The sequence below is a fragment of the Microtus pennsylvanicus genome, chromosome 13, assembly GCF_037038515.1.
Source record: "Microtus pennsylvanicus isolate mMicPen1 chromosome 13, mMicPen1.hap1, whole genome shotgun sequence".
NCBI lineage: Eukaryota > Metazoa > Chordata > Mammalia > Rodentia > Cricetidae > Microtus > Microtus pennsylvanicus.
In genome coordinates, this window is record NC_134591.1 from 42635442 (window position 1) to 42662957 (window position 27516).

Genomic DNA, 27516 nt, shown 5'->3' on the forward strand with positions numbered 1-27516 from the left:
ATTAAAATGTCTTTGTTAAACCCCATTTCTGCCTCATAAAAAATTTTAAAAGACTTCCCTGGATATTGTAATAATTTGTCCAATTGGTTTACGATCCTAAGCTCATTTAAATGTAAGCTTTTTTAATCATAGGGTAAAGTTGAAACGTAGCTTCCTGTGTGTAGCCAAAGTCAAGGTTACTTAGCAGCACACCTGTTATCCTAAGAGTCAACAGGTCCTGGCAGTGGGTGGTAAAAATAGACTCAAATCCTTAAAAGTAGGATTTGATCATAGAGTCGCACCTTGCTAATGCCTAGAGGGCACTTCCGGAACCGTGATCATCATGCTGCGACCCAGGCCAATCAACGATCTTGGCGGGAGAGCGAGGCTCTTTGGCTCAGTTTCCGGAAACTCTCTCACGTCCTTCTCCAGTAGGGTGGAGCCAGAGCTTCCCGCCCCCTCCCGAGAGTGTGGCTTTCCGATTGGCGAGAAGCGTGGGGGTGGGGCTCAGACAGAGCCGGCGCAGGCGCACTGGCTTCGCGTGGCGGACGAGCGGGCGGTGCAGGTAGAGTGCTGCTGGGGAGCATGGCTGGTTTGAGGGTACGCAGGGAGGGCCCAAGCGAATCTAGGGACGGTTTCTGGGCGCACGCACCCAGGATCTGGTGTCTGCTTTCCCGCCTGCGTCCTGTCCTGGAGTTTGGTGGAGTCACAGCCACGGACAGTTGGATAGAGGAGTCCTTGGTCCCTGCACCCCCGCCCAGCTGTATTTGAGGGCAGCACTTCCGCCCTGGTCAGCCTCGCGTGGCCCTCAAGAGTCAGAGTTCCTAGAGCAGCCTCGGGGATGACCTAGTGGTTCGGACGCCTTAGTGTTTTGATTCAAGAGAGAGGAAGGTGGGTAGGGTCACCTCTCCTGAAGGGCGAGCCAGTTTAGAGCCGGGTGCTGAAATGCCAGTGTCAGTGGTGGCAACTTGGTGGGAATTGGAGACGAGTTCCTGCCTTTCAGAATGCCCTGTGCCTTTTGCTGTCGCCTTACACAGATAAGACTCCCCCATCTCAGAGCCTCTGAATTGGGCATCATAATAGCCAAACCTTTATGGCACTTCCTGTGTACCTGGCACTTGGAAGCGCTCTGTGTACAGCTTTCCTGACTGTTGAGTCGTGTCGTGTGTCCCTGGAACAGGGAGAGGATAGGGACATCTCACAGGTGGGATCTGTGTGCACTCCCTAGGCAGCAGACAACTCTCCCGACTGCTGCCTGCGTTTTGAAAAGTTGGAAGCGGGCTGTTTTAACAGGCCGAATGAAAGATGATTGTAGCTGGGACGGAGGTGCAGGCTGGTCAGGTGGAGAGCTTTGGTAATAAGGAGCGAATAGATGAGGGCAGGTTTCTGATTTGGCTGGAGGGTGCTTCTGGTGCCTTGCAGGGTGATACTCAGATCTGCAGGGGCACCGTTGTTGAGAGACTTTGGGTCATCAAGTTCCAAATAGCTGTGTGCTGTGTTCTCCAAAGAGGAGGGTATGCAGGTCTAAAGTTCAGCAGATTGCACAATGAATAAAGATGCAGATTGACTGGGAATGTGCAGTGAGAAGAGCTGTTAAAACAAGAATGATTTTTTTGTTTGAGCCAGAGTTTCATTATATATCCTCAGGTGGCCTGGAACGCTGATGTGCAAACTTGGCTGGCCTTGAACTTGTGGTAATCCCACCTCTGGTTCCCCAGTCCTGGTATTACTGGATGTGCCACAGTGTCTGGCAATACTGACATAAAAGCGGAGGTTGGGAATAAAGACAAGGGATGGCAAAGCTGCCCTCAGCTGTTGGCTGTGGGATTACAGTGGGTTTGTTCCAGATTGTTCTGTTGTAGAAGATTATTTTAAGGTGTGTTGCTTTTCTTTATTCTGCATTTGTTTAACTCTGTGAGGCTGTGATTCCTTGCCTGTCTAAAACACCTGATGGTCTAATAAAGAGCTGAATGGCCAATAAGGCAGGAGCAAGGATAGGCGGGGCTGGCAGACAGGGCGGATAAGTAGGAAAAATCTGGGAAGAGTAGAGGAGCAAGAGAACAAGGATTGGAGGATAGTAGGGGCCAGTCACCCAGGTAAACAACCCGTCACGGAGTAAGAGTGAAATTAAGATATATAGAAGTAAGAAAAGGAAAAAGCCCAGAGGCAAAAGGTAGACAGGTTAAGAAAAGCTGGCTAGAAACAAGCCAAGCTAAGAGCAGGCACTCATAATTAAGAATAACCCTCCATGTGTGATTTATTTGGGAGCTGGGTGGCATCCTCCCCCGCAAAAGCCAAAGGAGTTAAAAAAAAAAAAAAGGAACATTTTGGCATTCCATCATGGGGATAGAGTAAAAGAATATATAACTACAGGTTCTTCCCCAGTTTCCTAAAATAGTAGCAATAGTAAACATCCACCGAGCACATAAACTGTTGGAAGAATAAAAATTCCCCCCATCTTTACAAAGTGCCCACAGTGAACATACAAAGGAAATCTGGTGGTTATACCATTTCATGATGAACTTTAGTACACATGAGTAGAGACAGATGTGCGAAGCTGCATACAGGAAGTTCTAGTGGGAAGTTGGCCGAGAACCCAGGCTGCCTTCTCCACAGCCTGTGCATGTACCGCTGGATGCTGTCTCCACGGTAGATTGTTACATCTTCATAATCAGAATAATAGGAATTTCTTTTGTTCTTCTTCAATAAAAGTCCTTTCTACATAGCCCTGACTGTCCTCGAACTCACTCTGTAAACCAGGCTGGCCTCTGTCTTCGCCTCCCGAGGTTTGAGATTGAAGGTGTGTGCCTAAACCTGGCTGAACTTTGTTTGAAGAGAAGTGGTGCTTTGGTCTGCTGGGCTATTGGAAATAGAAGGACCCACGGCTCCCGAGATGAGCTTCTGTCTCAGGCGTTAGTTGGAGCCCATGCTGAGAACCCAGTTAACAGTCATCCACTCGACTCGTTTTTCTCCAGGTACCAGGGTGTCATGGAAGGGCTGCTGAAAAGATGCAGAGCACTGTCTGCCTTGGCTCTCTGCAGCCGCCACCTCTCCAGGTACGTTACCCACAGATGCTACCATTGTGCACCGGGGAGGTGGCAGCGCTTGGTTTTATCCCGCATGTTCCAGCCTCAGAACCTCCGGGAAGACCAGGTGCTTCCTCTGGAGGGCAGAGCTAGCGATCTGACCTGTAAGAGCCAGCGGCTGATGCTGCAAGTGGGCCTGATCCTCCCAGCAAGCCCCGGCTGTTACCACCTCATGCCCTACACGGTTCGTGCCATGGAGAAGCTTGTCAGGGTAATAGACCAGGAGATGCAGGCCATTGGGGGGCAGAAGATCAACATGCCGAGCCTCAGCCCCGCTGAGCTGTGGCGAGCCACCAGCCGCTGGGACCTGATGGGCAGGGAGCTGCTGAGACTGAGAGACAGGCATGGCAAAGAGTACTGCTTGGGACCAACTCATGAGGAAGCGGTTACAGCCCTGGTCGCCTCCCAGAAGAAACTGTCCTACAAGCAGCTTCCCTTACTGTTGTACCAGGTTACTAGGAAGTTTCGGGATGAGCCGAGGCCCCGTTTTGGTCTTCTCCGTGGCCGGGAGTTCTATATGAAGGACATGTACTCCTTTGACTCCTCCTCTGAGGCCGCCCAGGAGACCTATGGCCTGGTGTGCGATGCTTATTGCAGACTGTTTGATAGGCTGGGGTTACAATGGACGAAAGCCAGGGCAGCTGTGGGCAGCATTGGGGGCACATTGTCCCACGAATTCCAGCTGCCAGTGGACATTGGAGAGGACCGGCTTGTGGTCTGTCCCAGCTGCCACTTCTCGGCCAACACAGAGATATTAGACTTGTCGCAAAAAGTCTGCCCTGACTGCCAGGGTCCACTGACAGAAACCAAAGGCATTGAGGTGGGGCACACATTCTACCTCGGTACCAAGTACTCCTCCATTTTCAGTGCCCAGTTTACCAATGCCCACGGGGACCCTTCGCTGGCGGAGATGGGGTGCTATGGCTTGGGGGTCACTCGGATCTTGGCTGCTGCCATCGAAGTCCTCTCTACAGAAGACTGCATCCGCTGGCCCGGTCTCCTGGCTCCGTACCAAGTCTGCCTCATCCCCCCTAAGAAGGGCAGTAAGGAGGCAGCAGCCACCGAGATGGTGGAGCGCTTACATGATGACATCATTGAAGCGGTGGCACAGCTCCGAGGGGAGGTCCTGCTGGATGACAGGACCCACCTGACTATCGGAAATCGACTGAAAGACGCCAACAAGCTTGGCTACCCCTATGTGGTCATTGCTGGCAAGAGGGCCCTGGAGGACCCCGCCCACTTTGAGGTTTGGTGCCAGAACACTGGTGAGGTGATCTTCCTCACCAAAGAGGGAGTCCTGGAACTGCTGGCTAGTGTTTGTGTTGTCTAAGTGTCTAACCACACCTGTCCCTGGGCTTGGTGTCCACTGTACGACTGTAGTTCCTTCCACTTCTCTGGCTTCTCGTGAAAGGGAGGCCATGCTAGGGAACCCTGTACTCATTCCTTAGGATGGTTCGTATTTAATCACTGACTGATCCCCTGGACTGGCCATCTACCATTGGCATTCATTTTGCACGTAGACACTTCCATTACACAGGTGCGAAGGAGACCTACGTCACTCCCTTGAAAAGCTGATTTCTGGGTGTAAGACCAGAATGACTGGAAGCTGGGGACCACGCTTCCCCAACCTCATCCCACAGTCTGACACATGCCTTGCACTTCATTCAATCCACAAAGCAGGGCCCTTCTCCTCTGAGGAACCAAGAGCTCCAGAGAGTCAGGCACTTGCTGCTAACTCATTGGTAATTTGACTCGCCTACTCCCTGCTGGGGCCTGGGGTTCCCATTTGAGCAGGGGGATGGAGTTAGGTCTGTAAGGACCACAGAGCTCTCACTGAGTGACTCCACTAGACATGTGGGTCTGGTCCTTATTCCTCTAAGCTTCCCAAGAAGCTTAGTTGTCCTAACTGCCTGATGGCCCCACACTAGCTCCAGAGACTTGACATTACTGAGTTCACTTCAGCACTGAGATCATGTTCTGCTGATTGAATAAAGTCAGGCTTTGGGATGAGCTTATTTTGTGTGTTAATTTGAAACAAAAATAGCATGTTGGGGGCTGGAGAGATGGCTCAGAGGTTAAGAGCACTGGCTGCTCTTCCAGAGGTCTTAAGTTCAATTCCCAGCAACCACCAGGTGACTCACAGCCATCTGTAATGAGATCTGATGCCCTCTTCTGGTATGCAGACATACATGAAAGCAGAATGTTGTACACATAATAAATTAAAAAATAGCATCTGTTTCAGCAGTACATACAATAGCATGCCCCCCGCACTTGCTGGGGTGGGGAGGGTGGCAGGGGGTTGGGAAAATGTGCTTTAAACTGTTTCTCCCAGACTTCAGGAGCAATAGGACCCATCCTCCCACCACCATGACCTTGTCCTGGGTTCTGAGTTGAATTCCAGAGCCATAACAGGAGAGACTGGTTGAGAGCTGGCTAGATTCTGTGGGAAAATGGGAGTAGGGGCAGCATTTCACAGCAGGGCCACCTCCACTCACTGCTCCAGCATCCAGCTGAGGAACACAGCTGGGCTTTCCATCCCAGCGTCCCCATGATCTCCACGTGTGCAGCTCACCACTCCATGGAATAGTACCATATTTGAGGAGGGTCTTCCCCACCTTGGCTAACACTCTGGAAAGGCTCTCCCAGACACATACAGAGGTGAGCCTCACAAATCTAGGTGATTCTAAATCCAACCAACTTGCCAAGGAAGGTAGATTACAGAAAGGTGTCTGGGCTCCAAAGCAGGTCCTGGGAGCTATTAGGGCTTGGCAGATAGATTGCACTGCGGGACTTGACAGTGTGCTTGAGGGTGGAGTTACTGCAGGACAGCAGCAGCTGGACAGAGACGGGAAAAGAGAAAGTAAGCCAAGCATCCTCAATCCCCTTAGTGCTACTGGCCAGCCGTCAAGTGGACAGCCACCTCCGGCCACATGCTGTTACGTCCAAGCGCATGGGTCCTGTGAATGAACTGAACCCAATAGTCTCTCTTTGGGTTGTCTCTCTGGGGTATTTTGATCAAGTGACATGAGATGTAATCTTGCCTTTATAATACTCAGGGTTCTGAGAGCAAGCATAGGTCAGGTTGCCTGGCAGAGGCTCTTATAAGGTTTACTGCACATTGGGGTCCCTTACAGAGCTTCTGGTTCCAGTGGGGCCATGGCTTAGGACTCTGGTTGCAGTGAGACTCATCAAGAGCTCCTGGAGTGAGACCGTCTGCCTTTGAACCCATGTTATCAGGTATTTCTTTGATTTCAGTGGGGCATCAGGCTGATGCCAGCCTCTGTTTTTGGGTTTTGTTTTTTTTTTTAAATACTTTGTGTGTGTGTGTGTGTGTGTGTGTGTGTGTGTGTGTGTGTGTGTGTGTGTGTGTGTGTGTGTGTGTATGAGTGCTCTGTCTTCACGCACACCAGAAGAGGGAATCAAATCCCATTACAGATGGCTGTGAGCCACCATATGGGTGCTGGGAATTGAATTCAGGACCTCTGGAAGAACAGCCAGTGCCCTTAACTGCTGAACCATTTCTTCAGCCCCCCAGCCCTCTACTTTTGATGGTTTTGTTTGCTGAGGACCTGCCTTGAGCCTCTACTGTGAGCATCTTCATGTGCTGCTTCTAGACCTTAAGATTTTTACAGATGAGGAACCTGGGGCTCTGTTTAATCAGCTATCATAAGGATGTGTGGGTACTGAGGATCACACCTGGGATCCAGATGCCAGCCCCAAGCTGTGCCTTTCTTACCACATTACTTGACTTCTGTGCTATCTCATTAACCTTGTGAGAAATTAAAATTCATGCACACGGGCTGAGATGCAGCGCAGTTGGCAGAGTACTTGCTATCAGGCATGGAGTCCTGGGATTGATCCCCAGCACTGCATAAACCAGGCATTATGGTGCACGTCTGTCATCCCAGCACGTGGAGACAGAAGAATCAGAAGTTCAAGGTCATCTTGGTTTCATAGCAGGCAGCCTGGGACCCTTGCCCCAAACAAATGAAAAAAATGACACGAGTGCTTTAATTTATTCATTTTGGTGCAGGGAGTTGAACCAAGGGCCTTGCACACGTGCCAGACAAGCAGTTTACCACTGAGCTGCAGTCCCATACATCTTCAGGTTCTTTTTTTTCCCCCAGGGTTTCACTGTGCAGCAGGCCAGGCTGACTTCAAGTTCAGTCTTGCCTCAGCCTCCCAAGTGCTGGTATTACAAGAATGCACTCCTAAGCCTAGCTTTATTTTTTTCTAATTACAGATGTGTGATGTGAGATTCCCCTCTGTATGCTATGAATACCATTGGTTAATAAAGTAACTGTTAGGCCTGTGCAAGGCAGAATATTTTCCCCAAAGGTAGGTGGGGAAAATGCTGGGGGAAAAAAGGTGGAGTCAGGGAAAAGCCATGGAGCTGCTGCCAAAACTTTGCTGGTAACCCACAGCCATGTGGCAATACACAGATTGATGGAGATGGGCTAGTTTAGGATATAAGAGTTAGCCAGAAATACGCTTAAGCTATTGGCCAAACAGTATTGCAAATAATATAGTTTCTGTGTGGTTATTTCGGGAGTCTGGACAGCTGGGAAAACAAACAAGTGGCCTCCTACAACAGATGTGTATGCTGTAAACTTAAGGAAAGTTGGCCTAAAGGCACTTTAAAAGCCAGATTCCAAGAATAGAGAGCCGATAGACTTCATAAACGTGCAAGCTGAATACAATGATGTGGAACTCCAGGAACCCCACATGCAGGGACCGGGAAACTTCTCTAGCACTTGGTTCACAGAGATCTGTTTGTCTCTGCCTTCTAGGCACTGGGATTAAAGGCGTGTGCTACCACACCTTGAAGTCACAGAGGTCAATCTGTGTAGAGGGCCTGTGTAGAGGGCCTGTGTAGAGGGCCGAATTCGAACTGCATAGAAACTCTGTGCAGGGGTGACTTGAGATAGCATTCTCACAGGCTTGGCAAACCAAGTCAGGAAGAGGCAAACCTCTCCCATCAGTAGAGTGCCTTGCCAATGGTCAGTCCTTGAGAACACAGATGTGCACTGTAGTTCAAAGGCTCTGATTAGGTTGTGGTTTGTCTTCTGCTGAGGTGTTTTTACATATTATATTACAACAAGAGTTTTTCCCATAACACTGAGCTTTCTGTTTAGATTAGCTAGGGCATAAAGCTCTTGAAATTAGTTGCAACCAAGTGACTAGTCCATGAAACAATTTTCCTGTATTATGGGAACCTAGTTTGAATCATGATTTGAGTATTATAAAAAGAGCACTGGCTTTGCAATAAAGTATGCACTGTATCTCCTACTCTGCATCCCCTGTGTCCAGGGTCATCCATAACCGAGGAGGTTGGGGAAGGAACAAGCCTGGAGTAGGAACAAAGTGTCTCATGCCATGGACCTGGCGAGTAGCAGGTCAGCCACTAAGCTGCCAAAGCCTCATATGCTGCTGCCACTGGTATCCATTCTCTGTCTCACAAGGAGTTAAATGCAAGCACAGTGCCACCCGTGGCCAGCCTTGAGTTTTAGGCATTGGACTCACGGGACCACTAAGCTAGTGTTCTGGTAGCTGCCAGTGTGATTTGGTGAGATGAGAAGAGCATAATCCTAGATTTCGTTCTTCCTGGGATTGTGACCTAAGACAAATTGTCCTTAACACACTCATTCTTGGCAAGGTGCTCAGAGGAGTGGTAGCCTCCTCATAGGGCGATATGGGGTTGACAGGGTCACTTGTGTGTAACACTTAACCTTTAGTGTGCACTCAAGAAACCCTTCTCTTCCCCGAGGAAGCATTCCCATAACTTAGGAAATCCCCCAGGAGGCCTGGCTCTGCCACTAACGTTATCCTAAGATTTGGATCTTGCTTTTAGGGGTTGAAGCTTTGTATCCGTCCTGGGAAGAGTCGAACAAGTGGGGCACACCCACAGAATGTTTCAACTTGGGACATCCAGACAACACACCCTACTCATTTCTCAGCCAAGGGATTTTACCTCTTGCCATAAACTGATGGCTGGGATGTTGGCTGGATAATGCAGGACAGGCAGAACTATCACTGTTCATTCCTTGGGGAGGTGTAGCGGCAACTGGCTGGGAAAGGGCTGAATTACTACTTGGGGATAAAGGCTGGTACATAAACCCATCATGTAAATCAGCCTAGAATGTAAATCAGGGCTCCATTAATATTCTGTGTTCTAATGGAAGAAACACCTGCTGAGCCATCAATAAAGGAACTCTGCAGAAATATGTTGAAATTGCTCCTTTTTTAACTGCTTGGATGCCAGGCCTCATAAGAGTTCCTGCAGCCCATTTCTGTATTAAGATGCCTGTATGTTTTAGTGAATTGTTTTGCTACAATGGCTTTGTTTTATTGGGAAAAGGATGGGACATAATTTTAAGTGTTATTGCAAACTTAAGTAACATTAAAAACGAACAAGGTACTTCACTTAATATCAAACAATGGTTTACATTGTAGTGAGAATCCAGACCTGAGACACTAAGGATACATGATACACTTAATAGTGTATCTATGGCTTCTATGACTGTGAAGGAGACTTCCTTAGAGCCTCAGTACCTCAACTTTTGTGTGGGTAAAATGGAGACAGTGCCTGGGCCTTTGCAGGCACATGGTAAGTAGCGACTGCCCTTACATACATTAGGTGATACTTTGCATGTAAGTTGGGGGCACACACGATGAACCAGCAGAAAAGGGTGACGTTTATACTTTGCATGTTCAGGCAGAATCCTAGTGAGGGACTGAGTCCCCAGTTGTCAAGCCAGCAGCTTGCCAGGCTGCTAACAAGCTCCCAGGGTTGAGCTTAGTTGCCCTTGGCTAATGCATACTGCAAGGTCAGCAAGGTGTCGAGGGGCACACCAGGTAATAGCAACCATGCATCCCATTGGCAAAGGCAGATGCTGCTGCTAGGGCTCTCCTCAGAAACAGGCTGTAAGCCAGGCGTGGCCATGCTTTTTGTGGAAGTATATTTTAAAGACACGAAGAATAGGACAGTGGCTCCCAGAGTAAATGGTGCGCTGGGAATGGTGCCAGAGAACAGGGAGGATGGGAAGGATGGCTGACCCTTTAAAGTTCTATAGCACAGGAGGACAACTCTGGTTAACAATGCTTCACTGCCTATTTTAAAATGGCCAATCAAGAGGATTTTCAATGTTTCCATCAAAGTAATGATGTATATGTGACTGTCATTACACAGTACATACATGTACAGAAATGTCACACTACACCAAGAATTTCCAGTTACTATGTGCCAGTTTAAATTTAAAATATTTTAGAAAGTACTACATACCTTAAAACAAGATTATCTAGATGTGCACAGTTTAACCACACAGATCTTAAAAGCATAGGGTTTCCTCTGGCTGGAGTGTCAGATGTAGCAGGGGAAACCAGGCATGAGACACAGAACATGACAGGCCACAGAGGAGCAGTTAGTCACGGAGACCCAGGAACCAGAGAGAGGCTTCCAGAAGCTAAAGACAGCTCCTGCTGAGGACTAGTGAGGCAAGGGGTGCCTCAGTTCTACCTCGGTGAACTGAATTCTCTCAGCCACCTGAACAGGCCTGAAGCAGATTCTCAGAATCCTCAGGAAGAGCCCAGAAGGCTGACATTTTTATTTCACCCTTGTAAACCCTGGCGCGGAGACACCAGCTGAGCCAGGGCACATCTCTGGCCACAGAACTATCTGCTGCTAAAGAAGACAGGATGGAAGAGGACTGGGAGCCCCACTGACAGAGTTCTGTGGCCATAGGCTCTGGCTGGGGGTTGGGAATGCTGCACCGCCCAGCGACTGCCAACACTGTACCGTAAGCACAGAGCGAGCGGTGCAAAGGCCTTTGGGCCCATGGCAAGCCAGGAGGCAGGCCCAGTCTTTACAGTCTTGCTATCTCTGAAGGACTCAAGAAGGTCCCGAGTTCAAGTCCTGTTCTACTTTGCATTGGCTAGTTGACTTTGGGATGGTTGCTTAAGCTGTCCTTGCCATCTTTATACACTGCCTGCTGCCTAGAGGCGTGGGGAGATTTGGGGAGCCGGCACACCAAGCCCCTACAATGTTGCTGGCCTGGCGCAGGCGCTCAGTAGGTGGCTGATCTTTCTCTGGAGTCAGGCCAGCAGGTGCTGCCCTGCAGAGGCTCCCTCAAGGGGCCTTGGCTCTGCTCGGACTGTCCACCTTCTTCAACTTTATAAATCTCCACAGGTGCTGGACCTGTTCACAGTGAGTCACCCTTTTCTGGAGGTCACAAGCCCATGACTGCTTGTGAATCATTGAGATGCTGAGTGGGTTCAATGCCAGGCCCTGGCAAACAGGCATTGAAGACTACAGGAAAGAAAGTTGCACAGTGGTGAGACCTCAGCCTTATTGTCACCCTACCTCCTCTGTGGGTCTCCTGCCTTCACTTCCCCACCCTGCCCCCCCACATGCATATGCACACACCAAAACAATAACAAAACCAGGCAGGTAAGGTTTGGGTCTCCTGCTGTATTCCCCAGGATGGGTATGGTGACCAGAGGGGCACAGGATGAGGATCTAGCCCATGTCTTGCTAGGAAGCAGTTCCTTCACAGATCCCCACCACTCTCCTCAGGCTTCATAGAAAGACTGTTTCCAAAAACCATCTTTTTCTTTCTGGTTTAGTGAACATTTCTCCACCTCCATCACCGACAGTTTAGGTCAGATCATTCCTTTTGTGGCACACACCATAAAAAATCAAGAGACAACACCTGGCCTCAGCCTTCTGAATGCCAGCAGCACCCACCATATTATGATGTCGCCTGAATGGTGTCATACAGAATCACCCAATTGTGAATCACTGAGCCTGTCTGTGTATATGTGCCCCAAACAGCACATTTGACAAGAGCTATTCATTAAGAACATGTCACTCCTGGGCTGAGGCCTCAAATGCACAGGTTGCAAGCAATGCCAAGAGTAAGATAAGCATTTTACAGCTGAAAGGGGCTTCAAGCAGCAGATGGGCCCTGGTGTAACAATGAGCTCCTGGTGCCTGTTCTGCATGTGGTGGTTTGAACGAGAATGGCCACCTCAGGCTCAGTATTTGAATGCTTGGTCCCTAGTTGGAAAATCTGTTTGGGAAGGATTAGGAGGTGTAGCCCTGTTGAAGATGTGTCGCTGGGGGTGGGCTTTGAGGTTTCAAAAGTCCAGCCATTTGGTTACCTCTTTTTGTCTTGTTGTCTCAAGATGTGAGCTCTCAGCTACTGCCCCAGCACCATACCAGCCTGCCTGCTGCCATGATCCCCACCATGGTCTTGGGTTCTAACCCATTGGAACCATGGGCCCCAGTAAACTCTTCTGTAAGTTGGGTTAGATTCCAGAGGGTCAAGGACTAGAGGCACAGCAGAGGCTGGCTGATGGGAAGGGCACAGTCTGAGGATAGAAGGCTCTAGAACGTCTTCCAGGTGTATTTCACCCATTGCCTCGCCTCAGCCTCATCCGGGTCGTATCTCTAAGTAGGCAGTAGGAAGGCGCAGTGGAACGTCATTTGCCCATGACAGCGAGGTGGCTATAATGGCTGCTCTTGGGATCCTGCAACGCCTGCTGGTCTGCTGCCAACCATTAGGACCCTCACATAGACTTCTGAGTTCTTACAAAGTCAGGGACAGTCTAGCTGAGGAGAGAATGTCTAGTGTTTCCAAAACCAGGTGAGAAGAGAGGCTAGATTTGCAGAAACCTGCCCTAGGAAAGAAAGCTGCACTGGTCTCCCTAAATATTCCAGACAATTTCTCTTCCAGAAATAAGGATGCATGTAACACAAGACCCCGAATCAGCCCATCTGAAGGATACCAGCTGGTTTCAGTTTAATGATGTATTAGTCAGTTTTACTATGGTAACAAACACCCCCAGATCTCAGTATTTACTACAGAAAACATTTGCCTTTCACTTTACAATCCGTGGCTTTAGGTCAGCTGCTCTGAGCTTTGTTCAGACACTCAGGCTGAAGGCAATGCTCCTATTTGAGAAATGGGGCCTCAGAGTAGAGGGAAAAGAACACAAGCCTACTTGTCATCCACTGTCCATTGGCTCCTCCAGCTTCTGTCAGACGTGGCATGAGTCACATCTGCTCATAGCCCTTGCTCCCCTTGGGAGATGGGGCGGGCACTGAGGAACGCCACTTGGCGTCAGGTAAGAGTACAGAGTCTCTAGGATGAACAAGCCCAAGACAAAAACCATCTATGGCAGATAAAGACTTTCCAGATCAAGAGGTATGAAATCCTAGCAGGCACAGTGGTGCGCACGCTAGCCCAGCATTCTTCTGCTGAGCAGGAGCATGACTGGAGCTGAGGAATTGGGAAGCGCTCAGACTGCTGTCTGGTCTGTTGTAGTTCTCACACTGGAAGGTCAGGGGAACAGGTAGACTTCTGAGACATCCTGAGGATCCCAGTTTGTACAGTCACTGACGCAGAAACAGGATGTGGCTTCATGGCTCCATTAACCTCACGGCATCCGCAGCATCCTTATAGTTCTCCATTCTGGTGAAAAACTGGACCAGTCTCAGCCCTACGCCTTAGAATACTATGCAGGATTGGTTACTGCCTTGGAGTGCCTTCCATGTGTGCCTGATGCCACAGAGGTTAAGGCTGTCGATGTGCTATGGGACAGTCTACAGGCCAGGGAGTCACCAAGGCCAGCTAGTCTGGCAACTGCAGCAGACGTTCCTTCAGAGATGGGCTCCAAGGATGCTCTCTCTGACCAGGGCGGAGTTGTGAATCTGAGGAGGGTGAGGCCCAGCTGGAGCCTGGCACTCAGCCAGACAGGCTGAGGTTCAGAGAGGCCAGCAGCTTCTCCCCAGCATGAGGCTAGGAACCACTGTCCCTGGGGATAGAGAAGTGCTGGACTCCAGGCAGAGGAAGCTGAGGAGACCCCAGGTCTGGCTCCCACTTTACCTGTGCACCCTTTTCCCCTGAAGATAACTCTTAAGGAAAGACGAGGATGCTACACAGATGAGAAATGCTGGGGTGAGGGCTTTCACAGAGTACCTGCAGGGAGAGCATGACAGAGTGGTTAGCTGGGTTACACTCCCCATTAGCCATGAACCTTTCAATGTACAGAAACATTAAAATACAACTTAGCCCATTGCTTTGTCTGTGGACACCATGACAATCTCCCCTTAAAACTGAGTCCCAACCCCTAGATGGGCCCTCTGACATCAGGCACACAGGGACAAAACATGGAAGACCACAAACAAGCTATCAGTTCATTCCCTAGCTAGTCTGTGAGTAACGGGGGTGAGCCAGGTTCCTACTAACTTGAGGTTACAGTCTGTACCCCAACAAGCAAATGGCTCCAGGAATGAACTTGTTAACCCCCTGGGAATTCTACAGACGCTGCTGAGAGGCCACAGTGGATACTGCTTGCTGCCATTGCTGATAACAAAGACATCCTCTCCCAGCAGACTGCACCATGTCTACAGGACAGGGCACTCTGACCCCGGGCTTGCTTCCTTACTTGAAAGCCTAGAACCGTGTCCCCATCCTGCCGGTGAAGGGCAAGCCACCGAGGCAGAATGCTCAGGGTCACACAGACGGAACAGAGGGTCTGCAATGCTCTTTCCATGTAACGGTGCCAGGAGACAAGTGCAATCAGAAAACGGAAGCTACCCCAGCTGCCTTCTGCTGTAAAGCAGCTTTTCCATTCTGAGACCAGGCCACTCACCTGCCTTGGCCTAGGCTGTCACTGTTCTTCAACCTCCTTGGCCAATGGCCAGGCCAGTCAGTCCCACTGGCTGCCTTCTGTGACTGCTGTGTGTCACTGAGCAGAGGAACTAACCAGACCCTGGGAAGGATCTGCCCATTCCCATCATCCCAAGGAGGTGCTCACCTGGGGTGCTGCAACACCTGCAACAGAGTGCTCCCAGGGGACACCTGGTATAGCTCTGCCCTTTCCTCATCCTCGAAGTAGACCTACGAGATTAACCAGGAAGAGAGTCAGAGACAAATGGGCATAAGCTGCCCTACACATGCCAACACCCAAAAGTTGTTCACTGACCTCCATATGTGCTATGGCAAATCAAACACACAACGTTTTAATAAAAACACTCAATTTCTGTATACACTCTCCCAAAATCCCTCAGAGGAATGAAACAGAACTTTCTTACCTCCAAATTATCCGTGTGATATTTCTGCTCTGAGTCCCAGCAGGGTGCTTCACTAAACATCGCCATGAGATGGTCAATAAACCTAAGAAGAGAGGAAGATGTGCTTTCTGGGTACCAGTGCTCCACCTACATTCCCATACCAGTCCCTGGACACCTAAGAGAGGAAGATGTGCTTTCTGGGTACCAGTGCTCCATCTACATTCCCACACCAGTCCCTGGACACCTAAGAGAGGAAGATGTGCTTTCTGGGTACCAGTGCTCCATCTACATTCCCACACCAGTCCCTGGACACCTAAGAGAGGAAGATGTGCTTTCTGGGTACCAGTGCTCCATCTACATTCCCACACCAGTCCCTGGACACCAATCCAGAGAGAAAGGCGATGTATAAGGCATGACATTCAGGCTTAACTCACATTGGCAACAGTGCCAAAATAGGAAGGTGTACCACTTGTCTAGAACGTATCTCTCTAAGCATTAACTTTCTAAGCATTTCACTTGAAATTACAAGTTAAATGGTGCAATCTGTATCTTTTCTAGTAAACACACATAAGTTATATGGATGAACTACCTACCCAGACCTGACAAGGCAAGACCTGTGTGGCCAGCTAGTAAACAGATTCACGCTAGAGAAGCCTGTAAACCTGCTGGAGATAACCTCTAAATTACTCTTTCCTACTCAGCAAAAGCCCGCTTATCACTGGGCAGTCAGCAGGAGGCGCACACGAGCAGGAGTGGAAAGCTGCTGGATGGAGTATGTACCTGGAGTCCTCATGAAAAGCAGAGATGAAGTCAGACTGCGCATACTCTGGATACAGGAACAGCACAGGCCAGCTCAGTCTGCCTTGATTATCTAGGCTCAGCCTGGCTCCGCAAGGGTTCTCAGAGCTGAGCCCATCCAGGAAGATCTCAGTTGGACCATCGGAGGCTGAATCTTCATCCTTACCCAGGGCTTCTGAGACAAGCCTGATACTCCTAGCCTGGATCAAGACAGAAAGAAAGGCACAAACTACCTTCTCCTGTAGGAAGATGCAGACACACACCACTGAAATACACCCTAGCCCTATGAGCTTTCCGAGGGCCCACTCCACATGACTCATCCTAACTGTCCTGGCAGCCTGGCACACAGGAGGCACCACTGTTGAACTTACTTTCACTAGGAATGTGTTGTGTGTTTGGCCCTGCATCAAAAGAGGAGCTGGACATGGTTCCCTACCCTCAGGGCTGTTTCTGGTCTAGTGGGAGCAGCTGCAGAACAGTTACAACAGAAGGTAGGAAGTGGAGCTGAGGAACCACAGACAGTTCACGTGGGATTCCCCTCTGTATGCTATGAATATGTTTTATTACCACTGGTTATTAAAGAAGCCAATGTTTCGGCCAATGGCTTAGTAGAGTAAAGCCAGGTGGGAAATCTGAACAGAGATGTAGAAAGTAGGTGGAGTCAGGGAGACGCCATGTAGCTGCTGAAGGAGACAAGATGCCACGGAACCTTACTGGTAGGCAACAACCTCGTGGTTATACAGATTGACAGAAATGGGTTAATTTAAGATATAAGAGCTAGCTAGAAAGACGGCTAAGCTATTGGCTGAACAGTGTTGTGTAATTAATATAGTTTCTGTGTGATTATTCGGGTCTGGGAAACCGGGATACAAACAAGCAGTCTCTGCCTACAGACAGTAGCTGGTGGTATCTGAGCATGCTAAGCCTTAGAGTGTGGCTTTGGAAGGCAGAGAATGAAGGAGCAGCCCAGCCCAAGGACTGGCATGTGCAAAGGTGTAGGACAGGGCAAGCATGCGATGGTACAGCAATGGAAACGCTTCCCTTTGGGGAGAGCCTGGGATGCTAGAAATAAAGCTGACTTCATCCTGACTGCCTTACTAAAGTGAAGATCCATCAAGAATGGGGCTACCTCTTACGTGTGCCAAGGTTTCTACGATTAGCACATCCAGGGAATCAAAATTAGTTGTGGTGATATCCCTTAAGGTAGGTGAAAAGTTTCTACTCCCTGATAAGCCTCTCCACCAACACAACAATCCAAATCAGACCAAATCAAACCAAATTAGAAAAAGCCCAGGTTTAATGGATACAATGCTCCTGGATGATTTTCTAGCCCCGCAAAGAGCAGACAGGAAAGGAAGACCAGAAAACTACATGTCTGTTTTCTGGGGGGGCAGTTTAAATACCCAGCGGTAGTGTTCGTGAGCATCTCTGGGGGAAGGGTCATCATGTGGTGGTCTTTCTGAGATGTAGCAGGGTTTGGGGAGAGAGATGGGGGAGGGGGCTTAGGATGGAGCTTCCACCTGAACATTCCAGACTCTTTGGATATATGGATGCCAGGGGCTGGGGTGAAACTTCCACATGAACAGTAGGAGTTGACAAAACCTGTTCTTTTCTTTTTGACAGTCTCATGTAACTGGAGCTGGCCTCGACTTTCTGGTCTTCCTGTCACCTGCTCCCTAGTGCTGGGATCAAAGGCATATGCCACATGCCCAGCCCAGTTTGTTTGTTTATTTGTTTTTAAAAATTTATATTTATGTAGTGTTTTATCTGTATATACGTCTGTGTGAGAGTGTCAGCTCCCCTGGAGTTGGGTATAGACAGACAGTTGTAAGCTGCCATGTGGATACTGAGGATGGACCTGGGTCCTCTGGAAGAACAGCCAGGAGTCTTGATCACTGAGCCATCCGTCTCTCCAGCCCCCATATTTAACTTGTTAATAGGTGTTAACAGATTGTTGGTTGGGAGAGAAGTGGGGTACACTAAATTTAGCAGTGTTAAGTTTTCAAAGTTAATAGCTGAAATAAATGGGTACATGACGTCAGTGAACACAGAATGAAACTATGACCTCACCCAGGAGGCATCATCTCCCTTGTAAGGGCAGAGCAAGATCAAATGGGAGACTAGCCAGGTGTCAAGGATGAGAGACCACGTGGGTCAGACACATCCACTTCATGTAAGAACCAAGCACTAACTGGCTTGGCCACTGGGTCTCCTAGACTACACTCACTTCAGAGTACAGCACAGGGAGGATTTTATCATCATCAGTTAGAGTGACATCCTAAAACTGTAATATAAGTTATAGTAAAGAGCAAGGACCAGGCTCTGACACCCACGAGCTGCGTTAGATTTTCTCACCCAAGGCTAGTAAACCAGGAATAAGAAAGCCTTCCCCAAGGCTGGAAAGGGAGAGGGGAGGAAGGGGAGTGGAGAAATGTATAGCTCAATTAAAAATAAAATAAACAAGAAAGCCTTCCCCAAGGCTGGAAGGGGAAAGGGGAGGGAGGAAGGGAAATGGGTAAAATGTATAGCTCAATTAAAAATAAAACAAACAAACAAACAAACAAACAAGAAAGCATTCCCCAGATGGCTGCTGTGAAAATGCCCAGAGCACGCACTCAGTATGTTGCTGAGACCAGCAAAGGCTATTTGAACTAATTGAACATGGTGGTCTGACTCCAGAGCCTGGGGTAAGCACAGTGTGAAGAAAAAGTATCCCAAGAAAGTCCCCTGTAGTCAAAGACTGCCTTTCATTTCCCAGCGCCCAGACCCATAATGACACAAAAACTACATTAATTGTAACATTGTTTGGCCAATAGCTTAGGCGTATTACTAGCTAGCTCTTACATCTTAAATTAGCCCATTTCTATTAATCTATGCATTGCCAGGAGGCTGTGGCTTACAGGTAAGGTTCCAGCGTCTGTCTCCTTTGGCATCTTTTGTCAGGAGCCAATTTCCTCCTAAAATCATTACAGGAACCATCACCCTGGGGAGTCTGCAGAGAACCCCACACCCCTAATTGTGTTAAGAATGGTTCTATTGACAGAGCCTACCCCACACCCAAATTGGCTTGTTAATGAGAGCTATCTGTTAGCGGAACCCACCCCACATTCCAAACTATCTCGAGAACTAGGTGTGTCATCTCCTAGTTGCAACTTCCAGGCCTACTGTGACTTGACCGAAGATAACCTCCTGCCTACGTGACCAACGAGAACCATGTGACCAACGTGAACCACGCGGCAAGAGCCCAGAAACCTGTGCCCATCCCCCAACTCTTTACTCTATATAAAGCTATACCCCATCTGTAATAAACGGAGGCTTTGACAAACTTTGCATGGCCTTCTTCCTGTCTCCTAGCCCATATCTTCCAGGTAGTGCCTCTCCGTGACCCTGGAATAACTGAACCGCCAGGCGGGTTACTAACCCTAGACTAAGTAGCCCGCCAAGGCAATCAACAATCTTTGACTCTGCCTTCTTTCTCTCTATATCTGTTCAGATTTTCTGCTAAGCCACTGGCCAAAACACCTTTATTTATCAACCAATAAAAGCAACAAAAATAACAGAAGTACATCTCACATAAGTCCCCAGCAGGCTTCTCACAACCAGGGGACTTCATACACTTGGGGCCTTTGGCTTGAGAACTCACCTTGATGGCCTGGAGTAGAGCCTCGTTCTGACTCTGTTCCTTCTTTTCTTTCAGCCTTGCTTTCCTCAGATCCCTCTCTTTCATTCTCTGAAAACAAAATTCAGATGCTGTCAGCTCTAAGGAACTCTTCCTCCATCTTATTCCAGCCTACAGGACTGATTTTGTCCCCCAAGACTTAGGGAGCTGAGGAAGATGCCACCAATAAAGGAGAAAGGGCATTCCCATTCAGGGACCCCAATGGAGTATACAAGTACTGCATGGGAACCCTAACTTCTCTGGTGTGGCTGAAGAACCCATGTCAAAAACTCACAGGCTTTGCCCTCTGCACAGTTATAACCTATAAGAGAAAAACTCCACCATTCTACTCAGTCTGGCAGGAAGAGAATTCAGATTCTCTTTCCAGGTCGCCTCCCCACCCCAGTCTGTCCAACACCAGTAGCTCCTGCTTTCACTCCTGGGCTTGCAGTTGATGGGAATCTGCCAACATCTGATACAAAGGGAAGAAAGCAAATATTTTAGGCTTTGTAGACCATGGGGTCTCTGCTGTGTATTATCTGGTTTTCTTTCTGACTCTTGAGAATGTGAAAACCGCTTAGCTCATTTCATCTTCATTAAAAACACTCAAGGGTGGACTGAGAAATATCAGGAACTTGTCCAGTGCATTTCAGCAGCGGCAAAGCAGAATTCAAACTCAGATTTGCTGACGTATCCCTCCTAGGGCTCTTGCCTGGAATATGATTCTCTCTCAGCGTCACTGAGCCAAGTAAACACCTGCTTGGTCATCATCTCTCAGCAAGCTTGCCTGCTGGAATCCCCATTTGCACCCTGCTCTTGGTAGGGTAGAGTTAGACATCACTACTAGACAGCTAGCACACACACCAGACAATCCCAGTGACATGAGACACAACCTGATGCATGTGTAGATAGTCACCAACCTTCAGCTTGTCTGCTTTCGCCCTCACTTCTAGAAGTTTCTTCTCTTTGGCATCGATCTGTAGCCCCTCATCACACCAGTTCACAGCCTCAGCAAAGTGGTTCAGTTCAAGATGGCACATGGCACCTGTGGAAACCAGAGTTCTGAGATCTAGGAACAACGGGCACACCTTGAACAAACCCTCCTCCCCTGGCAGCACCAGCCAGCCCCAGGAGGGGTAGCAGGACACAGCTCTTTGCAGTTCAGTTCCTAGACAAGGCAAGGATTTGTAAAATTGCACTCATCCCCATTTAGTTAAAAACTTTCTAATCCTCCTGGCACAAAGAACCCTAAAATACAACATCTCACGGCAAAGAACACAGGCTCTGGAACCAGAGAGAGCTGGGCTAGAAAATGGCTGTCATTCATGGGACTAGGACAAGGGCCATGACTGAGCCTCAGGTTTCTCCTCTGCGAATGGGAGAATAAAGCCCATCTCAGATGTGTATTTTTTTTTAAGATTTATTTTTAATTGTGTGTGTGTGTTTATAGGTGGGCATGTTCACAACAATGCCTGCCTGAAGAGGCTAGAAATGTTGGCCACCCTGGAGCCGGAGGCTCAGACAGCTGTGAGCCACTGGGAACTGAAAAAGGTGCCCTGCAGAAGTAAATGTTCTCCCAACCGCTGAGCCATCTCCCCAGCCCCAGAGGATGTTTACTACAAAGCAGAATTTCTGCAGCCGCCAATCAACACCAAAGCCCAAGCACTTCTAATTTTCCTTTTTTTATGGAGCCGTCTGCTTAAGCTGGCCCCTTTTGGGTTTTGTCTGGCTGGTTTGGGGGTTGTTTGGTTTGCATTCTGGGATGAAATCTGAGGCACCTTGTGCATGTTAGGAAAGTGCTCTACCACTACGCTACATACCTGGATTCCAGTTCCAAAATGTTTCTTTAATACATTTGTTTGTTTTTTTGAGACAGGGCATCATTGTGTAACCCTGGCTGTCCTGGAACTCATTACGTATACCAGGCTGGCCTTGAACTCACAGAGATCCGCAGCCTTTGCCTCCCAAGTGCTGGGATTAAACGTGTACACCACCACCACCCAACTCTAAAATTAATGATGCTATCATGTTCAAGAGTTAACCTCTTTTAGGCTTTTCATAGAAATTAAAAATATCAGAACTTTATTATAAAGCTTGGCTGTCAAAGACTCTAACCCTGGATAGGTAAGATGGTTGAGCACTTGCTGCCAAGCCTGATGTCCTAAATTCACTCCCTGGAGCCTACATGGTGGAGGAGGAAAGTCTACTCCTGAAGGTTGTCCTCTGACCTCCACAAAATACATACTTGGCTTTTGTTTTTTTTTTTTAAGACTCTATCTTCATCATCCAGAGATGAACAAAAACTCATACCAAGAGCAAATGCCCTGCCAAGATCATAACATAAGGTAAGGCTGACAATGGGTCAATGAGACTAATTCTACTGGCCAGTGCTTACTCAGGGCCTCTGTCCTGTGGCCACCCACAGCCATGAACATCTAAAGAGGCATAAGTTGGATAACGCAGGTCAAGCTGGCTCATGGCAAGGAGTGAGGTTCAATACATAAAGACTAAAGACTACAGCACCCTAAGCTCAGAGAGGAGCCGAAGAATAAAGGAATAAAGCATTGTTATTATGAAGATCAGACCTCAGGATGGAAACAAGGTGGGGACAGTCCAGCACCAGTGTTCTCTGCAAAGGCCCCAGAGCTTATCTTTTCATTCATTTTAACAAGGCATTTGACTATCTTGCCCTTTAATAGGCAAAACTGGGGAGAAAATCAAAATGTGCTATGTCTTAATTGATTTCATTCTTTACTAATTTAAAATGAGGAGTTTCAATTTCATACAAATACAGCATAAAGGGCAGAGCCTTCTAGGAGTGCCGAGGGGCAGCAAGGAACTTCACCTCAAGACTGCAGGATTGCGGCCACTCCCCCAGTCCCCAGCTCCTCGGGAACAAAGCTTTCAGTGGCAGTTTTTGGTGCAGACGGCCAGCTTTTCCATAGTGATGACCACCCTCAGCTCATGGAGACTCACCTCTTATTATGGCCTTCAGGTGGCTGGGCTTTAGCTTCCTGGCGGCCAGCACATCATTGAGAGCAGAGCGAAAATTGCCTAACAAAATGTCAATAAGTGAAAAAAAAAAAGAACAAATTTTAAGATCAAAATGTTTCCAAAATATCATGGCATTGACAAAAGATATTTTTGCACAACTGTCGAGAAATCACAACAACTGAACATATTTCTGGAAAAATATAGTTATGCTCATCAAGTCCTAAAAAGTTCACAGTATCAGGCAGTCTGGGTGACTCTGAAATGCTAACAAGCACGTGAAATAGGTGAGGGTATGAAAAAGAACAGTGTCCAGATAGAGAATAAATCAGCACACTCCTTGAAACAAGTTTCCTTCTGGAAATCATTCTCAAAAATACTTGAGTAACACGTAAGGAGTGGTGAGAAGAACAAGCAAGCTCCAATACTTCCCTCTGGTACTGAGATCTAAGACAGGGTTCCATGAAACCACCAGGCTGACCTCAAACGTGGGATCCTCCTGCCTCACTCTCCCAGGTGGCTGAGATTTATAGTCAGACACTCACATAGGCGCTTAGAGCACAGAATACACTTTGAAAGCTGGAAGGCAAAGGGACAGGCTTGACAACAGAAAGCAGAGGGAAAGCCACACCACAGAAGGAACGAGCATCAGGATCAGTGTCATGGGCACCAGGCCCTCTGCAATGGGAGCAGAGGCAGACTGAAGGACCAGCAGATTTCCAAACGCCGTACTCTCCACTGCTAGAACCCAGCCTGCCCCAAACCTGTGGAGAAACTGGAAGTTTATTCTAGGTAGACTCAAAAACAGGTTTTCTGGGCTGCAGCCTCCCTCCGCCCCCGCCAGGCACAATGAGATCCAGTAAAGGAAAACTAAGCATAGAGCCCTCAGCAGTACACAGGCCTAGCAGTGGCAGCCCACGCCTTTAATCCCAGCACTCAGGAGACAGAGGCAGGTGGGTGGATCTCAGTGAGTTTGAGGATAGCCTTGAAGCATAATTAATAAAAACTCAGGGATAGATATTGAAGTTCAACCTAAAGAGACAAAAAGCAAAATAGCCATTAGCTCTTACCTCGACTTTGGTTCAAAAATGGTGATTCTGCCTTCAGGAATCTCAGAAAGAGACTGAGAGTTGTCTCCTCCCGTTTTATAATCCTCTCTAGGGCTGGGATTAAAGGTATGCACCGCCAGTTTCTATGGCAACTAGTGTGGCTACTGGGATTAAAGGTATTACCACTGCCTGGTCTGTAGGGCTGACCAGTGGGGCTGTTTTACTCTCTGATCTTCAGGCAAGCTTTATTTATTAAAATACGAGTGAAATGTCACTACACAGCCTGGTCTACAAAACGAGTTCCTTTACAGCCAGGGCTACACAGAGAAACCCTGTCTTGAAAAAAAATAAATAAATAAAAATCAGAAAAGAAAGAAGGAAGGAAGGAAGGAAGGAAGGAAGAGAAAGAAAGAAAGAAAGAAAGAAAGAAAGAAAGAAAGAAAGAAAGAAAGAAAGAAAGAAAGAAAACAGTACACAGATGAAGGCGTAAGTCACAAACAATGCCACACCAATTTGGGATTACGATTAATAGGGTGATATTTATTTAAAGGGGAAAAAACTTACAGATCACTGCCCCAGGCAACGGCCCTCTACGCAACGCAACCAGGAGTCTAGTCGCCGGCGGAGCAGGAAGTGAAGAGAGGAGAGGGAAGTGGCTGCTTTTTTAAAGGGAGAGAGACCACGCCCCAAGGGGCTGGTATCTCAGCGGCGATAGGCTGGAGGAGTGGGAGGACCTCCCGCAACACCCAGAATTTAAAAAATTTCCTAGCTCTACCTGCATCTCCCTCTCAAATTCCAAGATGAGAGGCATAAGGTACCACTCCTGGTGTAAAGTCTTTCTTCCTGGTTTTTTTTTTTTTTTTAATTTGTGTGTGTGTGTGTGTGAGCGCTCACACACACATGAATGCCAGCCAGCCAGGCTCATGGACATCAGAAGACGTCTGATGCCCTCTGGAGCTGAGTTGTGCCTGTGTACAAGCGGCTGTGAGCACCTGATGTGGGTATTTGGGATCTGAACTTGAGGTTCTCTGGAAGCAGAGTGAGTGCTCTTAACTGTTGAGACACATAATCTCTTGAATCCTCTAAGTAAATTCTTCAGAAATAGTAAAGTCAGGCTGAGGAGAGAGCTCAGTCAGCAAAGTGCTTGCTGAACAAGCATGAGGACGGGAACACAATCCCTAGCACACTAAGAATGCTCCCTGTGAGCATGTGCCTTTGATCCCACGCTGGGAGAAGAAGTAGTGGAGACAAATGGATTCATAGGGCTTGCTGGCCAGCCTGCCTTTCTCAGAAAGCTTCAGGCCGAAGAGAAACTGTCTCAACAAACAAGGTAGATGGCACCTGAGAATGGCATCCGAGGTTACCTCTACCCTGCAATACACACCCACTCACCTATACATACACACACATACAGGAAACGGAGCTAACCGCGTCATAATGCTCACCCAGATAGTACTGGGCTGCCGCCCGGTTGGTATAAAGGACAGCGTTCAAATCAGGGTCTACACACTTCTTCTTTAATCCCTCGCTGTAGGAAACCACGGCTTTCTTATAGTCCTTTTCTTTAAAGTAGTCATTGCCTTCATCCTTATAGGTCTTGGCTTGATCTGAAAAGAGAAGGAAATAAGTATCATGTCACACCTTCAGAAAGCTCCTAAAAATCTGAACCATGAAGTAATGTAATACTGTGCAGGCTGGGTTGTTGGCATCTTGATGCAAGCTAGGGTCCTCTGGGAAGAGGAAGCATCGAATAAAAAAATGGCTCCATCAGATTGGCCTGTCTTAGGCATTTTCTTGATTAATGATTGCTGTGGGAGGGGCCATCACACTGTGGGCAATACTACTCCTAGCAGGTGGTTCTGGGTTGTATAAAAAAGCGGAACACGGCAAGGGCAGCAAGGCAGTGAGCAGCACTCCTCCATGGTCTCTGTTTCAGTTCCTGCCTCTAAGTTCCTGCTCGAGTTTACTTCCTTTGGTGATGGACTAACTGTAACCTATAAGCTAAAATAAACCCTTTCTTCCCCCAAGCTCATTTTGGTCACTCTTTTAGCACTATAAGAGAAGGGCAAACTAACACATATATGATAAATGAAAGAAATGGGACCAACAGAGAACTAAAAATTCAAATTAATGGTATGATAAAGTGGACATCAACATAGAAACACAATGTTATGCAAAGTTAATGCTACAGTCAATTCCAGGTATGTGTATCTCTGGCTATTCTGGAACTCACTCTGTAGACCAGGCTGGCCTCAAACTCAGAGATTCACCTGCTCTGCCTCCTGAGTGCTAGGTGGTGTGCCACCACTGCCTGGCTATGAATGCTGCTTGTGAGAGGGGGGAAGAAAACTGACCTAAGAGAAGGGGCTCAGCAGGTAAAGGCACTTGCCCATAGCTTGACAACCTGAGTTTGATCTCAGAAACATTCATAAAGGTAAAGGAGAAGTCACGCCAAAAAAGCTGTTCTCTGACCTGCATATGTGTACACACACACACACACACACACACACAGAGAGAGAGAGAGAGAGAGAGAGAGAGAGAGAGAGAGAGAGAGAGAGAGAGAGAGAGAGATCCATCCTAGTTTTTGAAGGAGCTTAAGAATCGTTTTGAGGAAATTATACTACTCCCTTTGTTCCGTTCACTGAAATGCAAATTTCCCTCCTCTTTCTGGGAACAACCTACAAAACTATTAAGATTTACTTTCAACTTCAGACCCACTGTGAGCTCACCCCTACCCCCACAGTGCTCCAACATGTTGTGCCCACGAAGGCAGTAGTATATTTCTTGGCACTTATCACACATATCTCCTGATTCTTTGGGACAATTTGGCTTTTTATTGGAGTCTGACCTTTAGGCCTGTAATGACCATGGAGAAGGACGTGTGGAGCGAAAAGCAACAAGCTGGCCATCTCGCTCACACTTTACCTCCACTCAGCAAACACACAAGCAAACACTAGTTAGGTAAGGTACCTTCCGGAGATCGCTCATCGTCATAAATAATTGACTGAAGGCAAGCCAAGTCGGGGAACTCCTTGGGATCTATTTCTGATGGTGCTTTCTTCATAAATAGGGGGATCTTGTCAAATTCCTAGATTTTAAAAAGAATAAAGCACATAATTAGTATTGTCTACTGAATGAGATCCAATCCCAGGACGCAATGTTTTTTTCACTGGTCATGATCTGCCAGTCTTCATGATTGGCTGGATCTATAGAGGCTCCAGTTTCTAGGGTGGAAAACTGGACTTCTGAGTTCTCAGCTCTCCAGGGGTGGTCGTAATCACCTTTAGCTGGGCGCTCTCGCGTTCCTGACCCTTCTCCACCTCCTTTCATCTTTGCCCCAACCTTAAGTGACAGGGTGCTGCAGGTAAAACAACTTTACAAGTGAGGAACCCGGCTCAAAGAACCCAGGAAATCGATCCAGTAGCAGAATCAGGAGGTCACAGGGCTGACTGCCAAACCCTGTGGTCTTAACTGCACTGACAACTTAGACCCTCAAAACCTCAAGGCTTGTGGCACTCAACAGGCAGTCACTCGTCCTTTGGCAGCGATCAAGACACGAGGACCACACTCCTACCCCAGCGGAGCCCCCGAGACCGCCCACCTCCTCCCACTGGTCCTCGTGGAAGCCGCCGCTGTAAGGTTGGCTCTGGAACTTTTCCAGGAATGCGTCCATGTTAGCGTCATCCGTAGGGTCAGGCTCAGAATTCTCCATTGCAGCTCGTGACTCTAGGGCTTGAATCCGGAGGAGCCAAGAAGCGTACCACTCCTTCCGGCGGCGGCCCAGGTGCCCTTCCCTCTGCTCTCCGGGCTGTGCGTTGTCCGTGCCTCTTGGGTTCCGCTGGTCGGGGGCGTGGTCTGACAGGGGCGTGGCCTGATAGG

At 48.2% G+C, this 27516-nt stretch overlaps 2 protein-coding genes across 3 annotated transcripts; one reads left to right on the plus strand and one right to left on the minus strand.

Moving 5' to 3' along the window:
- The first annotated feature begins 491 nt into the window (after positions 1 to 491).
- Pars2 (prolyl-tRNA synthetase 2, mitochondrial) lies at positions 492 to 9403 on the plus strand. Of its 2 annotated transcripts, none has more exons than XM_075947086.1 (2): positions 492 to 544; positions 2955 to 9403. In XM_075947086.1, the coding sequence occupies exon 2, from the start codon at positions 2968 to 2970 to the stop codon at positions 4393 to 4395; it is 1428 nt and encodes a 475-aa protein (XP_075803201.1). In that variant the 5' UTR covers positions 492 to 544; positions 2955 to 2967; the 3' UTR covers positions 4396 to 9403. The 2 variants fall into 2 exon arrangements, with proteins under 2 accessions (XP_075803201.1, XP_075803202.1); XM_075947087.1 differs by lacking the exon at positions 492 to 544 and adding an exon at positions 557 to 870.
- Positions 9404 to 12841: 3438 nt separating this feature from the next.
- Positions 12842 to 27454, minus strand: Ttc4 (tetratricopeptide repeat domain 4). Its single transcript, XM_075947088.1, has 10 exons — positions 27239 to 27454; positions 26608 to 26725; positions 25083 to 25244; positions 22574 to 22651; positions 20518 to 20642; positions 19583 to 19669; positions 15922 to 16139; positions 15163 to 15244; positions 14886 to 14968; positions 12842 to 14044 (listed from the first exon to the last, which is right to left on the minus strand). Exons 1-10 carry the CDS (start codon positions 27347 to 27349, stop codon positions 13948 to 13950), a joined length of 1161 nt encoding a protein of 386 aa, XP_075803203.1. The 5' UTR covers positions 27350 to 27454; the 3' UTR covers positions 12842 to 13947.
- Between the last annotated feature and the right edge of the window lie 62 nt (positions 27455 to 27516).

Excerpts from the sequence above, each read along its gene's own strand:
- Pars2 (XM_075947086.1), top strand. The coding sequence starts at position 2,968 with ATGGAAGGGCTGCTGAAAAGATGCAGAGCACTGTCTGCCTTGGCTCTC.
- Ttc4 (XM_075947088.1), bottom strand. The coding sequence starts at position 27,349 with ATGGAGAATTCTGAGCCTGACCCTACGGATGACGCTAACATGGACGCA. Across the intron at positions 19,670-20,517 it reads CGAAAGCAGACAAGCTGAAG|AGAATGAAAGAGAGGGATCT; the intron begins GTTGGTGACTAT and ends TTTTGTTTTCAG. Across the intron at positions 15,245-15,921 it reads GCTTTTCATGAGGACTCCAG|GTTTATTGACCATCTCATGG; the intron begins GTACATACTCCA and ends CTCTCTTCTTAG.